Source organism: Lissotriton helveticus, chromosome 7, assembly GCF_964261635.1.
Source record: "Lissotriton helveticus chromosome 7, aLisHel1.1, whole genome shotgun sequence".
Classification (NCBI taxonomy): Eukaryota; Metazoa; Chordata; class Amphibia; order Caudata; family Salamandridae; genus Lissotriton; species Lissotriton helveticus.
Window position 1 is genome coordinate 1,113,730,591 of NC_136068.1, and position 23,033 is coordinate 1,113,753,623.

General features: G+C 44.6%; 1 protein-coding gene across 1 annotated transcript in view; it reads left to right on the top strand.

Annotated features, from left to right (window-relative positions):
* Positions 1-23,033, top strand: part of SDK2 (sidekick cell adhesion molecule 2) — a 702,247-nt gene that overhangs the window by 268,033 nt on the left and 411,181 nt on the right. Inside the window, exon 4 of the mRNA XM_078654263.1 lies at positions 576-723. Within this exon, the coding sequence (XP_078510389.1) occupies positions 576-723 (148 nt within the window). The remainder of the gene's footprint in view (positions 1-575; positions 724-23,033) is intronic.

Sequence of the window (23,033 nt, forward strand, 5' to 3'; positions counted from 1 at the left end):
CCTGAATTGATGGTTAAACTGTCCTTCTCTTTAATGGGGCTACTGGACATTATATGGAAGTGATTGATAGAACTTATCCCTAAGGCCCGGCACACTGTGTCCCAATATCAGCCTAGTTACTGTCCCTACGAGAACTAACTTGATTTTTCTATCCAAATTGACATTTTATGAGATTTTGAATCTTTCATGTTGGAGGACAGAAGATGGAGCCTACTGAGAAAGTCCCCTGAGCGCAATAGTCATGTTTGCAAATCTCCCAATGGACCAATAGTTTAATACAAATTAGGAATATTTCCTGACAGGCCAGAGTGCCTCTAATAGGTTGGTTGCTCTAGGGAATACTCTGTGTCATGTCAGGCACTGGCCGATGTGTGATATCAGCGGCTCAAAGATTCCGACCAGCCAGCAAATCTTTCAGTGTGCAAGAAGTATTAGTTTATAGATAAACTGGACTTTAATGAGAGCTTGTGTCTTTTGCGTGTTGCCTTACTAAATTGGTTGATTGATTGCATATTGCATTGATCGATTGATTGCGTGTTGCCTTACTCACGGGGCTCTGTCAATTTCCTTCGCAGATATGGGCAGCTTCGAGGACAGTGAGACGCAGCAGGCTGTTTCTCATGGAGAGGCGGCCATCATCCCTGCACCGGCCATCGCCAGCTTCCCCCAGCCTCAGGTCACCTGGTTCCGTGACGGACGTAAAATCCCCCCCAGCAGTCGCATGTAAGTAGAACTTGGTGTCGTGGTACGAGAGAAGAGCTTGAGGGTGACTACTCAAAATCACTAACGTAAAGACAGTTGGCAGAGCGCGGCAAGTAGTCAAGAGACAAGACCAATGGTGAGAAGACACCTCAAGTACAGAAATCGAAGCGGGCTCAAAAGAGGAACAGGAGAGAAAGGAAAGGTAGAAATTGCGGACAGGAGTAAAGCGCAGTAGAGATATGGGAAAGATGCAGTGGAAGAATTGATTGAGGAATTGGAAGAAAGGGTCAGAAAGTGATGAGAAGAAGATAACAGAGAGGTGCATAAGGGCTAGAAATCAGAAATGGTGAGGGGCACTGAGGGAATAGAACAGAAAAACAGCTACGTGGTAAACAGAGAATAGCAGTACAATTGAGACAATTAAAGATGCAGTGGAAGTGGAGAGGGAAATTAGGGTGTCTAATTCACACACTTTGTCAGATGTTAGAATTTGATCTTGATGACTAGCATTACGTAGGCTCTAATTTTCCAGTTTTTATTCTTATGCATTTTAAAAATGGGTGGAAGAATTATGTTGCAATTAGTTTTTTTTAAATAGAAAATGTTAATAATGCATCATATCTTGAGTGAAACATGAATTCTAGTGATGCATTCAGGTTATTATTTAACAGTTGTCATTTTGGCATACTTTGGTATTCATTCAATTGTTAAGATATTCTATTATGCACCACCTGTCTCTTTTCAGTAACTTCAGAGTGTCTAATTGATACAAATCTGAATGCAATGTCTTAAAAGCAGCATTCTTTATAGAAGGAAGACGTGCACGTTCGACATATAGTATTCAAAATGCTATTCACCAACATCTAAAGGCATAAAAAACGACACCACTGCCATTCTGAACATTCAAAGTCGGGTATAACAAGTGCCTTCATGAGTTGAGTTTGTGGCTTTCTATGGTGTGAGAAGTCGAACATTTTTTCCTAACAGAGTGAAATCGATTCTTGCAAAAGCTGTGACATTCAAGTGTGGTGCTCGTAATTCAGCATGAGGGTGAATCTGCAACCCTTCGCAGGGCAATCTGGACTTCACACCCGCATACAAACGGCTCACTAGTTACCTGCATTAAATTCAGTCAAAGTACACACCGGCACAATCTAAGCTAGAAACGCGCTGGTGTATGGAATGATCACGAGTTAAGGCTGCCAGCTATCACTCACAGGAGAAGTGAACCCGCGTGCACAGGCGTGTGAATAATAGGAATCACTACAAGCGTGGGCAGGCTACTAATTGGAGACTTCGCGAGACTCTGCCCTACTGGTGAGAGAAAAGAGCACCCTGCAGAAATGTTTGTCAGTAAAATATGTTGTTTGAGTGTCTAATTCAGAAATCTTTTAAAATGGAGGACAGCACTAAGACCAGATCTGAAATCATTGCTGTGAATTGTATAATGAATTTCACGTGCACACTTGAAAACATGTTGTTTTTAAGAACGTGTTAAGGAAACCTTTTGGAGCTTCAGCATTTAACCCGATCCTCGACCTGGTCAATAAAACAATGTATAAGAAGATTCCCATGCCACTGCTTGGTTTGTAAAATAACTGCTGGTGCCCAAAGATTTCTCAGATGCCCGCAGCTGTCACTGCGAAATTGGTGGCGCAGAATACCAAGGTTGTGTAGTCTTGATTCCAGCTCATACTTCTTTCGTCAGACACGCCCTGCCCCTTTATTTCATGTTTACAGATTGATTTTCATCCTTACTTTCTCCCTGTGCCATTTGTTGTCTCTTTTCTCTTCTTTCTCCTCTCTTCCTTTTGCGTTTTGCTTTCTCTTGCTCTCAGTCAAAGTCTGATGAGGAAAAGCGGGTACTGGTCCCCAAAAATGTGTGCCGGTGGGCCCCGCCCGCATCCATCGGCTCAAATTAAGCACTGCTGTGTCCTCAGCTCAATAAATGGAATGTTTACATGGGTTTCATCCAAAAAGCTTAGTCACTTATTGCTTCCCCAAATTAAACATATTAAAACTAATAGATTTGTGTTTTTGCTGAAGGCAAGGGACTTTTCCTATATCTATCAGGAGCTATACTATTTTGTCCATCTATGTCACGTCTTAATACAGCAATTTACATTTGGAAGGTGGGCATGGGACATTTTTCGGAGCTTGGGAGTCTGCATTTTGCTACGCATAATACAGTTTTTCTAACTTTTGATCTAAATAAACATTCTTTTGTTGCTCTAGTCAGTGGAATACGTGCCTGATCGTACACTGATTGGCAAATGTGCCAAAACGCTATTAATGCAGAATTTTCTGTTGCACCTCTATAGGAGGAATTGCATGGGTGCCCCAATAATGTTTTGTTAAATAATTTCATTACTCCCAGCTGGAGTCACACCTTGACATCTGTGCATGTTCTGTGATCACGATCATCTTTGGATTTTGGGTCTCGCCAGGTTGTGATGTTTTTGCTTGTTTTGGTTACAAGAGGTGGCTTTGTGTTCCCTGACTATCCAACCGGGCATCAACCAGTCCAGCCTGCTCCATTTCCAGGTTTCCCGTTTGATTAATTCATTAATATATGGGCAGCTGAGCAGTGATAGATACTAGAAGAAATTGTGGTGTGCCGGGAAAATATCCTGTTCATAGTGCTGGTCCTTAAGAGGGGTTTCTAACCAGAACATTACCCGAATGTCTGATGGGTGGTCATATAATGAGTTTGGCATGGTTGAATGTTTCTTGACTTCTTCTACAGTTTACTCTGCAGAAGAAGTTTCAATAACTGAGGCTTGTGAGAAACATTATACCATTTTTGCCTCCACGCATGAAGTACACTCTTGGAGATGTCGTGGTGTCCTAAATCAGAGGCAATAGTGTCCTGCTTCTGGATTTTGGACGAACCATTTTTTGTAAGTTGTAATGTTTAGAAAAATGGAGACTCCTACCTAATCTTTCATCTGGACTAAGATAACTCATGGAGCTGATTCCTTTCAGTGACATTCATTTCAAGCTTGTATGACTCCTGCACAAGCTGGATTGGAAATTAGAATGTTATCACTCCCAAGCTCAGATGCCCCGTGACCTCATACGACCAAAATGAAATAAGGGTATAAAAGAAAGGGCGATGGTTTCCTGTCCAGTTTTATATCTCGCTTACTGGACAGTGCAAGCGCTGTCAGTTGTAAGACTTAATATCAACTTGCAGTTAGCTTAGAGCCACCATAGCTTATCAGTAGTAGGCTTCATTGTCATGTGTTTGCTTGTGTGTGCTTTATTTCCCCTTTGTGCATGTATTCCTCCCATGGAGCTTGAACACATTACTTATGTCCAGTCTCAGTCGGTGAGCCTCGGAAGTGGTGGGTCATGGAGCAAGTGCCAAACCCAGTGGCAGGCACAGTTATAAATCACAAAGCCTTTAGGCTCACATTCCAAAGCTCTCAATCATATATTTATTTATTAAAGGGTCATGACTGAGAACTCTGGAATTAAGGCTGAAGGCAGTGCGAGTTTCTCACAGTGCCTGTCAGTGGGCGAAAAAAGTAAAAATAAAATGAAAAACAAACTTCCCCTGTTCGTCTTGATTGCAGTCAGTGCGAATCCTCCTCGAGCCTCAGCCAGCTCCCCTCTCTAAATCCTGATGCGCATGAGCAGCATGAGAGCAGCTCCAGGATTGGCTGGAACAGGCTGCCTCGATGCTCTAGCAGGCACAGGGGACCTGTGCCTGCTCTCCACACAGCTGGGTGGAGCGGTTTACACTGTGCCTGTCAGGCTGCCCGTCACCAGACAGCCGGCCAAAGAGACATGGGCAGTGTAAACTGGTGGAGTGAGCATCACTTCTCTACTGCCAGGCAGCAGCAACCCGTAATTCATTTTATTACCATTTTATTTTTCACTTTTGTGGCACTGGCAATAGGGTGTGATGCTTTTCTGCCCGAATTGGGGGGGGGGGGCTGCCACTGCTTATGTCCATGCTTTGCTCACTTTTCAGGTGCTACGTTTTACTTTTTGTTTAAGCACTCCTTGAGAGTGCATGTGTTTCCAGATGTCTCCTTCATGTACTTCCCTCCCCTTTGCCTCGCTTGTGTTGCTCTTTCTCTGCCCCAATGCTTGTCCCCAGGATATGCCTGCCTTTGTGTGCTTCTCCCCCGCATTGCTTTTTCACCCATATGCTTTCCAACACCAGCTCCACATTGCACACTCTCTCTCATCATTTTGCTTCCCCCTCTCCACCTTCCTCTCTCTGTTTATGTCCCTTCTGCGCCCTTCATGTTACTTCCCCGATCTGTGTCCCCCCCACCGTGTTGCTTCAAGCGGGTTCTGTGTTGCGTCCCCCTTGCCTCCTGGTGGCTCCCCACCTCTTCCCTCTGTAATTCCAGCTCCCCCATGTTGCTTTCTTCTCACATTGCTGCCCCCACCCACGCTCCTCTACCAACGACTTGCGCCTCTTTCTCTTCTTATTGTTTGCTCATACAACTTGTCTCGATAAACAAAAAGGAAAAAAGCACATGGCATGCTTCATGTGCGCGCTTAAAAAATGGCATGGCCCGCGTCATAGGCCTTTTTAGATCTTGCCTAGGCAGCACGCATGCACTGCTCTAGGAGGGCCTTTAGCCATCAGTATGCTCCTTTTCAAGCTCACTCATGCTTGTGCTGGCATCCACCTTGCGGGAGAGAGAGCAGCGGCTCGCGTGGTAATTGAAAACATATGGCTCTTGCGCTGCCGCTGCTCGCTCCCGCAAGGCGGATGCCAGCACAAGCATGAGTGCATTTGCCTGGTCTTCCGCAGCCGTGCCACCCTCCCTCACGCTTGTTTATTGATTTCTCCCACCCTTTGTTCTTGACTCGTGAGCATTTTCGTTTATGATGTATCAATTTGTTGTAGTTTTTCAACAGGCAACACTTTTCGCTCTACACTGCTATATTTCCGGCATCAAGCTACCCATTCTAAACCGGAACTTTCAGTGATGTGGGAATGTAATAGCCTACATCATCTCTCAGCGATGCTTGTGCAGCAGAATCTAGCACTTCATTAAATAAGTTGCATTGATCGCTATCCATAGATAAAACGCAGGATAATCACGCATACTTTACTTTCTTTGTCGATTATTGGGGCGGCGGTCTCTATGTGGGATCATGGAGGGGCAGTGTGAGATGATGTGTTCGGATGACTTTAAGAAATCAGCACTGAAGAGGGGTTAAAAAAAAAAATCCACGCATGCTTACTGAGCGATCCTGCTCATCCTTGCTCCATTTCCTTCCCAGTTGGTTTGAGCTACCGGAGACGTCACTTTTCTGAAAGATGCTGCTGTGTGTCGTGTAGGCCCCTGGGATCACATGTCCTCCCATGAATCTGGGCAGCCCTGACCTAGCATTAATCCTCCATTTCCTGTTTCTAACTAGCAGCCTGGCCTGACCCTGTGCTTAATCTTACCTCCCCTTCGTGTGGATTTTGGTGTCACTGACTTTTTATTACATTTATAAGTAAAACTATGTATATTTTTTTATCTCGGGCCCTTGGTTTCATTCTTGCATTATGTACCTGGAGAACAGCCATATAGCTGCAGTTTGCAGTATGTAATGGCATGGCAGTGGTCTCTCTCAGTCCATAGAATCAAATGAACTATGCTTTGTGTATTGTCAATAGAAAATGGGCAATGCTCAAGTAAATTTACAAATACAATATTAATCTTATAGTGCATAAGAGCATATTGTAATGTTATGCTAAACAAGCATTTGCAATGCAATGGGTCTCGCATTAGTTAAATCGAGAGCTATTGGCTTTGCAAACGGAAAAGAAATATGGCGGGTAGACAATTATATATTTTTTTTTTTTACTTTATTTTTTATTTATTGACTTTTGTAGTAAGGGTGGCACACTGTGCAGTGTGCCACAGTTATTACAAAAGTAAATACATAGAAAAAAAAAGTTTTTGGTCCGCCATATTACTTTTAGATTTACAAAGCCAATAGCTCTGCATCCAATTAATACGTGACCTATTGCTTTGCAAATGCTTGTTGTGTCTGTCACTGAATCCAAGTAAAAGCAACCTTGAAGACGACGCATACTGAGGCATGTTGCAAACCTCGTGCTGCTGTGCTCTGCAGTCTAGCGCCTCCTGACCCCTATCATGGAAATGGCTCTTTGAAGAAAGGTGACTTGGTCCCCATACCCTAGCATGTGTAACAAGCACTGGCATAGCCAGTAGGTCTCGCCTTTAGGACCTTATAAGTGTTTAGCCATGCAACAGTTGATGTTGTTGCACCAAGGATATTGTACTGCAGAACTAAATACTTATAAGGTCCCAAAGGCGAGACCTATTGGCTATGCCAATGCTTGTTTTCTCTTTTTATTAGCCAAGCTGCACAGCTTCAGGGGTGCTGTCCAGCATAGCTAAAATGACTGGCTCGGCCAATAGGTCTCCAAAGCATGACCCATTGGCTTTGTCATTGCTTGTTTTGGAATACTCATGGTTCCAACCACACAGAAAGAAAAAAGAATATATAGATAAACGCACAGACTCCAGTTAGCCTACAGTTAAGTGCATAAAAAACCTTAACTTAAGGCATATATATACGCTCTGTGACTATCGGTACTGTATAACTAAACAAATTGTTTAAGCCCAATAACCTTTATTTAACTATACAGTGTAACCATAATGTGCAACTCAGCACAGAAGTCAATTAACAGTCAGCACCTCTGAAGGGCGACAGGGCTGGAGTAGAATCAGTGACAAGTCGAGCTAACCTAACACACTGACTCTGCCCAAGGCCTACCGGCAGTTCAGTGCTTTTTATAGCATCCATGGGCCCTTTCAGAAAACGACTATTGTAGACAGTGTACCATGATTGCCATAGAGACCATGTTTATGCAAGACCAGAAGTGTGTGAGAGAGAGAGCTTTATGGTTGAGAGATTACTTCTTGACATTACAGCTTTCATTCCTACCACTTTCTAAAGAATACATTCATTTTCTGGAGCTAAAAATAGCTATTGCTCGTTTTCTGTGGATTTTCTAAATAGAGGCACTATGAGTCAGTTGCCATTTCTGCACACCTCGCCCAGAGTTTCACGGGCCAGGCTGCTCCCCTTTGGCGCTCGGGGGCCGCACGGTCTTAGACTAAACTGGAATTCAATAGAAACATTACCAACTTCGAGCACAGGCCCCCACCTAAGCAGAACCCCTCCCGAGTCCCACTCCAAATGAACCGCACTAAGGCTCGACCCGAATGTGAAGGCTGCAGCTTTTCCTCCCCCGACCGGGGTTACGACAGATACTTGCTCACTGAGACCCACCCACCCTCATTTATCCTGCAAAGTGTGGGTCAAAGGAGGACCCCTGGGTTCCGAGACGTTCTCCATATGCCCCCTGAGCTCCGTCGACTGAGTCATTCCCTGCAAAGGCGGTGTCCCAGACTGGCGGAGCCCGCGTGTTGGCAGGGCCTCTGGAAATGTTTATTCTGCATCCGTGGTTGCCCGGGCTGGCCAACTATGAGAAAGAAACGGGATACAATTCCATATATAGACGAGTTGCTTTCCGCTCCTGAGGGATTATATTTTGGAGGGTGACAGTTTGAAGTCTGGTCTGTTGAGAGAAGTTCGGAGCCGCCTCTGATGTTAGATTGGTGATGTTTGTTTTAGAAATGTTCTCAGGTACTCCAGGGTGGTTTAGGCATTCCCTGATCCAGTGGCCTCTTTACCTATGCCAGCCGTATGACGTTTGGTGCATAAGTAAAGAAGACACCACTAATTTAGCCAATCCTACTTTTTGAGGGATGGCGGAACTAGCTTTAAAAATTATTTTATTTTTTCTCCATAATTGCACCACTACCCCCTTGGTTGCGTCATCAAGGTTGTACGATGAAACAGTGATGACCCCCCACCCAAACCCACCTCCACAATTTCTTTAGGCACAGAGTGAAGTTGTTTATAATTTATTTCATTGAATGACTAGAGAGCATGAACACTTATATTTGGGTACTTCATTTTTCCGATAGTATTACTATATATTGGGTTTCATAACAGGTAACGGTCTCAAGCACGTGATCGGGCAAAAAGTCATGGACTGATCAATCATGGGTGCCTATAATGGAGGGCTGCATCTTAGCTCAAACTACGTGGATTGCTGTTCCCAATGAAAACAGCATGTGTGTACTCACTTAAGAGTGCATAATCGAAACGCCTAGATGGGAAAGTGGAAGAGTCACAGGAATGTCACATTAGTTTTAAACAAATTAATGAGTGCCTGGCTAGCCGCCACAGGGCCCCAGATGAGAGCACCACCCCAACCCCAAGTCTGACCTATTTACTGTCGTTATGATTCTGTGAGGCTTCACCCCATGTCCAGCATAACCACCACGGTCGGGATCACTGCTCAGTCTAATGGTAATTAAGTCAGACCTATGAGGAAACCAATATAGTTGTGGCCCCAATCCCTTGCCGATTGCCCTACGTCTTCTTGCTCTGAGTGGGTGATTCTGCAATTGTCTCCTTTCCTTATATGCATTTCAGCCGTCCACTAGCAAGAATCCAACAGACCATACAGAAACTCCACTATTCCATGCATAATGTCTGGGATAGAGCAATTTTAGTCACAGTGGGTATTTAAGTCCTTTCAGTTGAGAGTAAGCATTTCTAGTTGGCAGTAGTGATGAACTTGACAGATGCTCACCCAGGAGTGAGCAAAGTAGGCTTTTCCAGATGCCATAAGATGCAAAGTAAGTAAACAATTTCCATGTTGCACTGAAGAGAAAATCTAAGTTTTCTGCATGGTTTCTCAATATTTTATGCCTTTTTGTGGACCCTACCTTTACTGGTTTTAGGACTCTATGTACTGTGGCACTACCAATCATTGCCACAGTGCATGTTCTCTGACACTGAAATGGCACTGTTAACGTCGGTTTCACCTAATTGGCCTGTTTAACTTTTCTACAAGGCCATAGTAAATGGCCACGAAAAATGTACCAGTGCTTGAAGTTAAATTTCACATGTGGGCTGCAAGTGGCATAAATATAAGGCTACCAAGAGCACCACCATGCTCTGGGGGAAACGCAACTTTTACCACGCAGTGCCTTTACGACGCAACTTTTACAATGCAAACCATTACAACGCATTGCGCTGGGGGGGGGGGCTCTAGGATAGGGAATAGGTTTAATTTACTATCCAACACCTTCCCTACTATCCACGGGGACTGGAGTTGGAATAGTAAATTAAACTATTCACTATCCAACGCCCCAAAGCACTATGCGTTGTAAAGGCATGCGTTGTAAAAACAGCGTTGTAAAGGCATGCGTGGTAAAAGCATGCAGTGTAATGTCATACATCCTGCTCTGGGTGAAGTACACTTTAAAAGGACTGCAGTGACACATGGAAAGTAAAAGTGCCTTTGACGCGTAGGAAAACCTACTTTTATGTATTAATAAGTCACCACTGAAGTGTGCCTTGTAAGCCCTCAAGGTTGGGTGATTATTGTATTACAAAGTGGTACACTACATATTTGAAATTGTGTGCCCTCATAGTGGTGAAATGTCATACTGGCAGGGGCAGCAGTCATCCTGCAATCGCAGGATTGAGCCCCGCCCCCACCCTCATTCTGCACAGGGCAACATAAAATGGCATAGAAATGGCATTATATTTATTTGTGTTTGCGTGCTGCACTCACAGCAGGCGAGGCGACACTCCTCCGCTCTTTAGGATGAGCCGCCCATGGACAAAATATCCAATCACTGGCTAGTGCACAAGTTAAGACTGGCACCTTACCACCTCCACTTCCAAATATCCCTGGACCAAGGAAGACAATGTCTGAAGAAGGATTGGCTAGAAGAAAGAACACTCAAGGACTCCTGACCCTGGCTAGCACTCAGGACGACTGGCACCACTCTGCAAGGGCCAGCTGGCCAATCTCCTGTTTGCCAGCTCCAGGGACGCAAAAGCTCTGTTACTGAATTGCTGAAGTCCTCGGTAGCTTGTTTCCGGTCCAGGGAAGGCATGGCTTGGCAGTTCGGGCTGGACTGTTCCCATGAGGCACAGGGTCAGACTGATTTGCATATGGCCATGTCTGAACTGGGGTGGCAGAGTGGGCTAAAGAACGGTGATGGATTAAACCCAGATCTGTTGACTGGGTGTGAGTGTTTGATTGGTTCAGATGCTCCGTCCATCACCACCCCCTTTTGTACCACTTTGTTCACCATAAGTTGGCAGGCTATGCTCAGACGTGAGTCCCTTTCTCACTTTGCCACTGGATTCAAGCAAGCCGGGCTGAAGACGGCTGAAATGCCAGAAACCGGTCCTCGGTAGCTTGTTTCCGGTCCAGGGAAGGCATGGCTTGGCAGTTCGGGCTGGACTGTTCCCATGAGGCACAGGGTCAGACTGATTTGCATATTGCCATGTCTGAACTGGGGTGGCAGAGTGGGCTAAAGAACGGCGATGGATTAAACCCAGATCTGTTGACTGGGTGTGAGTGTTTGATTGGTTCAGATGCTCCGTCCATCACCACCCCCTTTTGTACCACTTTGTTCACCATAAGTTGGCAGGCTATGCTCAGACGTGAGTCCCTTTCTCACTTTGCCACTGGATTCAAGCAAGCCGGGCTGAAGACGGCTGAAATGCCAGAAACCGGTCCTCGGTAGCTTGTTTCCGGTCCAGGGAAGGCATGGCTTGGCAGTTCGGGCTGGACTGTTCCCATGAGGCACAGGGTCAGACTGATTTGCATATTGCCATGTCTGAACTGGGGTGGCAGAGTGGGCTAAAGAACGGCGATGGATTAAACCCAGATCTGTTGACTGGGTGTGAGTGTTTGATTGGTTCAGATGCTCCGTCCATCACCACCCCCTTTTGTACCACTTTGTTCGCCATAAGTTGGCAGGGTATGCTCAGACGTGAGTCCCACGCTCACTTTGCCACTGGATTCAAGCAAGCCGGGCTGAAGACGGCTGAAATGCCAGAAACCGGTCCTCGGTAGCTTGTTTCCGGTCCAGGGAAGGCATGGCTTGGCAGTTCGGGCTGGACTGTTCCCATGAGGCACAGGGTCAGACTGATTTGCATATGGCCATGTCTAAACTGGGGTGGCAGAGTGGGCTAAAGAACGGTGATGGATTAAACCCAGATCTGTTGACTGGGTGTGAGTGTTTGATTGGTTCAGATGCTCCGTCCATCACCACCCCCTTTTGTACCACTTTGTTCACCATAAGTTGGCAGGCTATGCTCAGACGTGAGTCCCTTTCTCACTTTGCCACTGGATTCAAGCAAGCCGGGCTGAAGACGGCTGAAATGCCAGAAACCGGTCCTCGGTAGCTTGTTTCCGGTCCAGGGAAGGCATGGCTTGGCAGTTCGGGCTGGACTGTTCCCATGAGGCACAGGGTCAGACTGATTTGCATATTGCCATGTCTGAACTGGGGTGGCAGAGTGGGCTAAAGAACGGCGATGGATTAAACCCAGATCTGTTGACTGGGTGTGAGTGTTTGATTGGTTCAGATGCTCCGTCCATCACCACCCCCTTTTGTACCACTTTGTTCGCCATAAGTTGGCAGGGTATGCTCAGACGTGAGTCCCACGCTCACTTTGCCACTGGATTCAAGCAAGCCGGGCTGAAGACGGCTGAAATGCCAGAAACCGGTCCTCGGTAGCTTGTTTCCAGTCCAGGGAAGGCATGGCTTGGCAGTTCGGGCTGGACTGTTCCCATGAGGCACAGGGTCAGACTGATTTGCATATGGCCATGTCTAAACTGGGGTGGCAGAGTGGGCTAAAGAACGGTGATGGATTAAACCCAGATCTGTTGACTGGGTGTGAGTGTTTGATTGGTTCAGATGCTCCGTCCATCACCACCCCCTTTTGAAGCCAGAAAAAAGCCTTTGAGAGAGGTTCTCCCATATAGACATCCAGTAAGATTTTACTGCCAGGTTTCATTCCTCCAGGAAAAACAACAGTGTCAAAGGGAAGGGAAAATAAAATCAACGGAATCACATCCAGCCTGTAAATAAAGCCAGTGGTGCATTTTGAAGGTCACTCATTCAAGATGGAGAACGTGTACAGAACTGGCACAAGGAGGGCACCCCTGTCAATCTTTCAGGTGATCACTAGACATACAACTGCCACATGTGAACAGCTGGAAATCCATAATTGGCTTTACCATGTGTGATGGATGCACTCCCACTATATCAGGCCAAGGTGAGAGCCACTTGCTCTGTGGCCCATACCATGGATAAATGGCTCTTTCCAATCAACGACACACTCCTCTTTACCCCTTGTACAGGTTTAGCCAGGGTCTCCATCCAACCTTCAAAGTAAGCATGTCTGATTTCGACTCTTGCGCTAGAGCAGATGATAGAACCGGCATGCGTTCTTTCTTGAGGGGAGAGGATCTTCAAATTACAAACTGATTCCCAACCAAACACTGAGAGTGATTCCACTAAAACAGTTTGGAGTTTTGTTTTCTTTATTATTTAACGGGGTGGTGTGCACATCCATGTGAGTGTCTCTCACGATACGTAGATAGGCATCCTAACAGGCTCTCTCCATTTGTGCACACAAGATCTGGAACAATATCTTCTACTCTTCTTCAATTTAGAAAAAAGTTGAAGAGGTACCCAGTTAAAGCATACAGTATCACAACTCATTAAATAGGCTACCCCCTGTCAGTGCCATGATTTCCCTAAATAGATTCACAGTCCAATCATGCGAACATGCCTTCGATCCTGTACAGCACTCCACCGCTTTTTAAGAGTACTAACGCCACAAATGTACATATCTGCATCCATGCGTCTCGGGGCATACTCACAAGGCATTGTACTTTAGCAGAGGTAGTCTAAATCCTCCTCTGCTAAGCTCCATTGTGGCACAGAAGCGAGGCTACTCATTGTAAAGAGAGAACCACACTTGTGTTTTCATCTACTGCCTGCTCTGCATCGAAGACTGCACATAAAAGCACTACATATTTCAACTGCACGTGGATGGAACTGCCTGTAGTGCCAACACCTGGTGTCAAATTCACAGCGAATCCAAAATGCATACGGTACAGAATGGCACAACTCCTGGGCAAATCCATAGACTGCATGACTCACAGGTCGGACAGTACACTCTGATCCTGCGCAGAATTCAGAGGTAGACAGAGAGGAGTGGCTGAAAAAAGCATGCCAGACCCACTATAATTCAATCACTTCCAAGTGAACCTGTCATCTTTTCCCTTCGGGGTATAATTTCTTGAACAGCTCTGTTGTTTTCACGACCAAACAACATGAAATATGAAAATCATCTTTTATGCAGTACAAAGGCGCTTAATAAGGGTTGGCATCTTAACAACATCATCTAAAATATATATCAATTGTGATGGTAATGAAGGAAACATGCAAAGCGGCATTCGGAATGCTCATGCGAGAGGAACTGCTGGCTTTACCTGGGGGTCGCGGTCTTTAGTACAATCTCGAACCTGTCTTCTTAGCAACCATTTGTGGCCTAATCTAGATAGATCTCTTCACGTTTTATATTGTTACCTAGTTGTATGGTGCCTGTTCTTCCCCTATACTTTCCTTCCTCGCTGCCTCTCCTCCTCAACCAGCAAGTTTCCCTCTCGGTTACACTGCTCACTTTTTTCCTTCTATGCTAATAAAGAATCTGAAACCAAATATTTCATACTCTGAAAACTATTAATATGCTCTTTATTTTCTTTCTTGACATTGTTGATCCCAAACAAAGGAGCATGTGATTGATTCTATATTATTTTCAAGAGAAAAACAGCAAATAAATCCATCAAGATTACAAAGCTACAATGTTCATAAGTGCCTAAGTGAAAGACTAAGGTGGTCAACCACACACTCGTCTCCTTTTCCGCTGCATTGCCTTCTCTCACCCAATGTATTTCACGAGTGGCTGCTTTCATCATTTCCAGTCTAGTCCCGACACATGTTTCGTTAGTCTTTCTTTCATTTGGGAATGATGACTATTGTGGCTGTTTCTAGGGCTGTACTGTTGAGATTGTCAACTTGTGAAGTGAACCCCAGACATGCTAGGGCTGCCCCAGGCTTCATAGTTCACCCTAGTACCAGAGGAATATTGCTAAAGATTTTTTCTCAATCTATAAAGATTGTGGAATGGAGACTGAACACATGAACAAGGTCTCCAAATTCAGATCAGCTTCTTTAAGTGTTTAATTAATGTTTTTACACAACTGTGCTTTCATTAACACACCCTTTATCATCATCCCCAAAGCATTTCAGGACTGCAGTAGGTACTTTATCAGTTGGGGATGTCTGAATTTCTATATTTCCTGTCTGAAATTCTGAGATTTTGTGCCTGGGCAGCGTATCTCAAATGGAATGGAAGCTGAACTTGTTCCCGTCAGCGTGAGCTCAAGAATGTATTTCAGTACTGGGAGTGCAACCACTGGGTCACCGCCATTTGTTGATCAGTTTAATTCTTCCCAGAAATACTACTCTGGACACCCTCACACGCAGCTGGTTAGGCACATGCAGGTCTCAGAGGAGACTACCGATATCCTGGAGAGTACCTTAACAACCAGTAGCATCAATTGCTAAGGCATGGCACTGTAAAGCCAATTGCACTCTGGGATTGCCATGATTTTAAGAAGTCAATTCTCATTGATGGCAAATGATGTATTTTCCAGCTGTAATATTCACTTATAAATTGCGACAGCAATTGTTCAAATTTTGATATGAGGAGTGTGGTCAAATCTTATGTTCGAGCCACTACTAGCTATCTCATAATCAATCTAACTGTCAAATAAAGGGTGTTTAGTTCTCATGTCCTTGTTTCCCCTTCATAAATAGAAGTTCTGTTACATATCCAAGATAGGTATATAGCTGGAGTTATCTCAGAATGTTGTGCCGACGTCCAAGATTTTCAGTGTGTCCCTCCCCTGATCACTCAGAGTAAAGATGAATGTCAAGAGCAGTAGCATTCGTTACCGTGCTTGTCGTCCACAGCAGTTCCTTGTTGATGCTCAGGCTTTAGCAGCACAGGAAAGGAGCTCACAAAAGAAGAGGATACACAAATCAGCCCAATCGGGTTCCCCTTTCCAAGGCTAACAGATATGACATTACAATGTGTCCGTTTTCTACCCTTGCTTAAAGGTTAAATTATAGGCATGCAAAATTAGTTGCGAAACTAATTGTACGTGATCTTCAAATGACTAATTTTCCACATTTTCTTGGTTGGGGTGAACTACCCACCTAATGAAAAACTCTGTACAATCTAGAATAATACCATTAAATATAAAAAGCCAAATTTAAGGATGGAGATGGCGAAATAGAGCAGCTCAATGGATGCTTGTTCTGTTTATGTGTTAATTTTTCCTAGATTGATTCTGGTATCTTATTCCCCTTAGGACAGAGTGCCTGCACATTTCTTATAATGTTCTTCAGGAAAGCTTTCTTCTACCAAGATCATATTATTTTTAATTATTAATTTGTCAAACTTATGTCTTTCACTATAAATGGAAATATTAAAACATCGACTGACAATCAGTCGAAATTCAAAAGCTTCAGACCTTCAAAGATTTGAACATTCTTCCACACGTCCTCAGGAAGTTAAATCAAGAAGAACCTCTTGAAGTCTGTCCCAAAAAATCTATTCATGCAAGACTGATCTGTGTTCATTATTCAGTTCATCTGAAGAACTGTCAAGATAAGTCTGCCTCCCCTAAAATGAGATGAACAATATGATGGATGAGGAATCCGTTCAATTTATTGCCAATGACAAATTCTTAAGCAAAAAAAAGACCTTTCTGGTAACATGTTATTGTATTGCTATTTTGCTTGGTTGATTCCGGATACTTGTTTTATAGTAGGATCTCTTGGCAACACTGGAGTTTCTTATAATCAGTTGAGCATCATTCAAGACTGTACTAAGACATCATTGGTCTCGTTCCGTTTAAAGTTTAATTCCAGTTTTCCTTTCTTTTAATTTCCAAAGGCCTTATCCCACAGATCATTTAGGTTATATCGTTAAAGGCCTGATTACGAGTTTGGTGGTGCAGGGCGGTATGCCACCACCAAAGTCAACTGCCTGCTGGCCGCCAGATTAGGAGTTTTCTCCTGGTTTGACGGGCGGGCCTTTAGTAACCCATAGCGGTGCCTTTCATAAAGGCACCGCAATGGGAACGTCAAAGCCTGTTCCTGCACTACATGGACTGTGAAGTCGATGCCATGCAGGAAAGGGGGTGCATGAACACAGGTGGGCACACCATGTGCCCCTCTGCATGCATCTCATGGGCCTTGAGGCACCAGGGGGCCCTATAGGGCCCCCTTTATTTTCCTCACCGCCACTCTAACAAATGCGGTCTCACTGTCGTGGTTAGGGTCACAGTGAGGAAACACATAGTATGCTTGGCGGTGCTGCAGCTGCTTTGCCAAGCAATTTGCTGCCTCAAGGCCGCTGCACCAGGTATCGCAGATTCCTGGCACCTGCACAGTTCACTTACGGTCTGCCCGCCGTACTCGTAATAATGCGGTCGGATCGCTGGTGTAGCAGTCGCCCCACCACACCTCCACCACAGGTTCAGCGGTCCATAATCAGGTCCTAAGTCTTTTTATCCAGTTCCAATTGGATAATTTTGCACCCAATTAGGAAAGGAGTGTGATCCGAGATTTCTTCTACCAATAGCCTCTTTAGGTTTTGTGTGAATGAAGATGAAACCAAAGTTAACTCTATTTTCAAGGTTGTCCTATCTGTGGATAGCATTTAAATATAATCTTACCCTTTTTTATGAAATGGACATCATATGTTTCACAATAAAAGGTCATCTTTTGAGCTCAAGCATGCCTTCCTAACATGGTTGCATCTAGCCAGAGCAAACTGACGTGGGGTCCAGTACCTTCTTCCAGCTATATTCCATATTTTTGGTGGTGGCCTCTAAATTCACCAGAGTGCCAGATTCGTTTAAGAAAAAGAGTTAAATGTAGTGGAGTAGGGCACAATACAAATTAAAATACTCCTTTGATATCCTATCTAACCCTGGGCAATTATTATTGTGTGCTTTAAATCTCTCACAATGTTGTCAAGACAATATTATTGAATTCTATTGCGAAAAAAAATTCCACCCTATCTTTTTTGCAGCAAATGTACCAAAGTGTTGTGCTTTATCAATTTAGCCTGTTTTAGTTTTTTTCCTGTGACATCTAATTCCTGGGTCTATAATATTAATTAAGTTTGCTCTCCAAACTGTTGATCCGACAGGCTTTCCTGATAATAGGTGAACAGATAGTTTAGTATTTGGGGTTTCTTTTGAATAGCTGTAGCCAAAAGTGACATTCAGTCTTCTATTTCATAGTTTTCAATGGGCATGATAAACGGGTAATCTCAGAATTAGACATGAATGTAAATAGTATAACCCTTTAGTCTATATTCAATAAGTAGTGTATTAACTTACTCGTTCATCCTACTCCAATACTTCTCTCTTCTCCACCAACACTTACCCTCTGGCTTGACTGATTATCACTACTGTGGAGTATCTTTTCCTGGCAGCCGTAATTTTTGTGAGACTTGTCGAAGGCTCAACAACTGGTCTCCTGCTGTCATTTCCTAGCCTCCGTAAATTTTTTCTGATCTTCAAAACACCTGCGGTGAGGTCCTGATGAAAAGGAATTAATGGCCTTCAATTTCAATCCTTCTATTCTGCTCACCAGCTGTAAATTGATTTTTTTCAGTGAGAGATTAGTGCAACAAAAATGTGACAATTTTCAGTGAGATTGGATTGGGGATGTGGGAAGAAGGCATGGCTGGATAAGTTGAGACAAGGAAGACACTCAAGAGAAGATTAACCTTAACCAATTCAACATACTTTTTGGCTTCAACAAGAACGCCAATACATTTTATAGAATTATTTGGCTGCCTTGTGCATATTACCGAACATTTTCTGGACTTAAAAATGGCCTAAAGGGCTTTCCCTGATGCATTTGTATTTATTACTCATTATTCATGCATCCAAACATCCTTTAGTTCCCGGAGCATACTTATTGAGCAGAGCATATCAGATGGTTTATCCTTGCACAACTGGACTTATGCCAAGTGAACAATAGTTACCTCCACTGGAAACACATATGCAGGATAAAATGCATACAAAATAAGCTAGCCTTACTGGGCTAGTAGACGAAAAATTCTTAGTACGTGAAACCCTTTGGAGTAATTTGGGATTACATTCCAAGTCCTCTGTACCCGGTAAAGGGCCCAAGAAGAAACACCCAGGAAATATGCCAAAGCTATTGCCCCCCCACGCACCAACCAAGACCCTTTGATCACACAATGCTCAGACAATCTACCCGATGATGATCAAGCAACAAAAGAGCGCCAGTAGGTCTCGGAACATTCCCGGGTCTTGGTGTGCCTCTATGGTGCCTGCTTTTGAGAAAACTCCTGAAGAGTGAATTGCACACAAGCTTTTGAAGATTACTGGACATCACAAGATGTAGTGTTGATGTAACCCCTCTCATCCCAATTGTCTGGCACACTCCTAACTGCCTTTGTTGGACACACTGCTTTTCTCTGCTAGGTCTCCACTCTTTAAACCCTGTAAAAAGCAGATATTTATTCCCAATGGTTTCCTTCTATATTTGAATGGGTTTCTGCCTTTCATAGGATTAACTGAAGTATGATAAAGTGCACAGTTCTAGGAGAACTCCTGCTCTACTTCACATGGTGCCTCATTAAGAGTAGGGTCTGAATGAGATATTGGCCAAAAATTGTCAGATGTCCCGTCCACCCACCACGGATAGAAAAAAACTAGACATGTCCCCCACACACTGGAAATATTGTCCAGTGGATGGAGAATGTTGCTCGTGCCTTTTTCAAAGGTGAAGACCCTTGATGGCATGTCCTCAATGCCTGACTGGCAAGACGCGGCGGCTGCCACAGTCCTCCTCATCTTCCTCAAAACAGGGCTCGGCATGAACGAGGGTACCATTTCAGGGGAGAAATGCCCACAGAATAAAAAGAATAGATGGATAAGGTTATAATCAGCAGGCCACCCTGAAGTGGTGGAGGCGGTCCCCCCCTGACTTTAAGGACCTGATATATCATTGGGCAGGTTCAAAATAATGGGTGTGAATTGTGCACTGACTTTTTGTGATCTGCTCAGCATTTCGCAAAGCAACTAATGTATTACTGAGTCGAATCTCAAATTGTACATTCATAGGAAGTCACAGAACCTTCACCCTCATGAATGCTAATGAGGAAAGTTGCATTTTGTGGCCGTCTATGACCTGCTGCGGGGACGGAGGCCTGCGAGGAATGGCAACACTTTGTCCATGCACTTGCTTTTAAAGCATCCCAACATTTTTTCCATTATCCCTTAAAAGGATTGCGGCTGTTGGTGAAATCAAATGTTGACATTCTGAGAAGGTGTTGTGTAGGAGCATGTCATGGTGCCCCAGACCACTGCCTGATCGCTGACATGATTCCTTGTGGACATGCTGTCTGTCCTACAGGGATAGTGTACTCTTTGGAAACCAGTTACCATCCGAAGGGGGTCAGTCACTAAAGTATTGATACAAGCCAATGCAGCTTCCAAATGGTAGGGGGTGCCGCTTTCACGTCCCCTCCTTTTTGCAAGCTGGATCAGGGTGCAAAAGCCACTTCATGAGTCTGAAATACTTTTCCATCACGTAAAAGGGCTTTGATATATTGTGAAAACATATCTTGCAGTCCTAAGCCCTGTGGTGTTGCTTTGTAACTACAAAAGGCATTTGTACCTCAGGACCTAATTGAAGTAAATACGTTTTCAATTTTTTCTCCTCTGTAATATACTTTTTGCCCTGTTGAAAAGTCTTCCCCCTACACTCGTGGTCATCAGGGCCGGACTGGGAACCACAACCGGCCCTGTAAAGAGCTCGCCCCTCCCACCCCCCCCCCCCCCCCCCCCCACACTCCCCCTCCCCACTCGGGGAGTTGGGGTTTTCCGCCGAGTTCTTTGCCGGGGCCGGTTTTCGGCTGATTTTGTTACACAGCCGATTTTGCAGCTATGCTGCAAAAACGGCCCTGTAACAAAAACGGCCCACGGGGCCCAAAACCGGGCCCCACCCGTGCAGCGCACTGGGGGATTGCCCGGTGCCCGCAATGGCCAGTCCGACCCTGGTGGTCATCGGTCTAAAATGCAGGGCCTCAGAAATGAGGGGTGGTGGAGGGGACGAAAGACGACTCCCCAGGCACCTTACCTTGTTGTGGGCCCTGCCCTTGTGCTGCCACATTTATTTATACATTTTACAACAAAGTTACCCTATTTATCAATGAGGAGGCAGCGAAGACGGCTAATATTACTGGACGGTGCCAGAAGCAGGATCTGCAGCTTTTCACTGGAACACGTTTACACTTTGACTCACACCTTGTCCTACAAAGGATCCGCTTCAGTGAGTCGACCCAAGCTCTGCAATAACTTCTGACATGACTTTTGTGGGCGCCATTTTCATAAGTCTCCGTGTCTTGGTAAGGAGGGTCTTAGCTGTGTGCCACCCAGCACTGCTTCCCTGACTAATGCACAGTACAACAGAGTCTGCTTCAATTAGAGGAACATCCCTTTTTTCTCACAAGAGAAACTACTGGATTTGCTACCAGACCAAAATTGACTAACTAGATCATATCTGTGTCGAATTCTAGAATCCAGGTTTTCAGCTCTTTCGTTTGTCGTCTGTCCCCAGGGACTGCCAGTCAGTTTCACTCTCTAAAACAAATCCGGGACTAATGAAAGAAAAGCACACTCCACTATCCCACTCTTTGCTTGCAGAACTTGAATGCCATTAGGCAGAGTTGTGTCTTGAAGTAAACATCAGAAGGGATAGTTGGCACAGCTGGACACTGCCACACGTGCCATCCTGACCCAGCAGGCAATTATGGGAAACAAAGAAGCCATCAAGCTTGAAACTTGACTAATGGACTTCGAGATCAGCATGTATATGCAAGCATTTTAATTTGTCGTGTTTCATAGAATAGACAAACGATGGGTAAAGAAAAAACAATAGGTATGTAAAATAACATTCTTTTATAGTTAATATATATATTTAAGTACTTAACTATTGTTTTTAATTTCTACCTAACCCAATGGCTCTCATTTTATTAACCGCCAGAGAACAAAAGGTTGAGGTATCCCAGCATGGTTCAAATGTCTGCCCTGTAAATTATATGGATATATTTGGTGCCGGGGCATACCCAACTGGTGATGTTTTAGAAATGGAACTTGCATCTTTTATGTTACCTAAGGATCTCTGCAACAATCACACAACCTCACTGAGCTATCTAACGCAGATTTGAACCCGTGGTTTTTAAGGTAGACACACTGGTCTGCAAAAAGCCACATTAACAGGGGCGGCTCTGCCACCTGGGCGGAGGAGCGTCGCCGCACTGCTTTCTCGCAGTGCGAGAAGCAGAAACATTAAATGGAACTATGAATTCCATTTTATGTTTCTGCTTCTCGCACTGCGAGAAAGCAGAAGGTTGGGTGAGGGTGGGTAGTCCTGCTCCAGGCAAGGGAGGAGTGGCTTGTCCACTGTTGTGGGCGCCGACTGTTTGGTCGGCCCCAGGGCCAACCAAACCAGTCATGCACACTTGTTTTCTTTATGAAGCTACATGCAACCTGCATGGAGAAAACAGCCTCCCCATGGTCGGCGTCCCAGCCAATCACAACGCTGTCATTGCAGCATTGTGATTGGCTTTGGGGAGGGGAGGGCGGCTGCTTGCTTGGCTGCTTCCTGTGTGGAGAGGACGCTGGACCAGACTGGAGCAGGCCACGAAAATAAGTTACAATTAAAAAGAAAATGTATTTAAAATTAAACCTCGCCCACGACTCCCCCCCATAGCGACCCCCAGCCCGCGTGTCATTCCAGCCATGACTGTACATTAACATTGCTACTAAGTTGCAAGGATATGTTAACAAGGACATTTAAATAACAAGAAAAGAGTGTGTGTGTGTCTGTGTGGGGGTGGGTGCCTCTAAATATGTGTGAGTATGCTTTTTTAGTGGAGAGACTTTCATGAAGTTAAGCAATGGCTAATGTTGCTGATTAGTGACACACATAGGAGTCCACTGAAAAACACAATCGAAGATAGGTTATTGTTATTTCAATTCTAGAAACAAGTGAGATGCAACAGTTAATGTTAACCATAACTTGGCCACCGCGATTCACTGCTCCTGGCCTGGCATGTGAATGTCATGCAAATGTTTGTGATGGTGTCAAAAGTTACCAAACATTCCAAACAATGCCTTTTAAATGGAAAATAAGGCTTATCCATGAAATAACAGGATTCCTGTGAAATACAGATTCCATCCAATTGCAGGCATATCCTCAGTCTGACTTGCTTAATTCCAGCTAATTAGTCTGCTAGTGACCTGCATCTAGCTAGAGAAA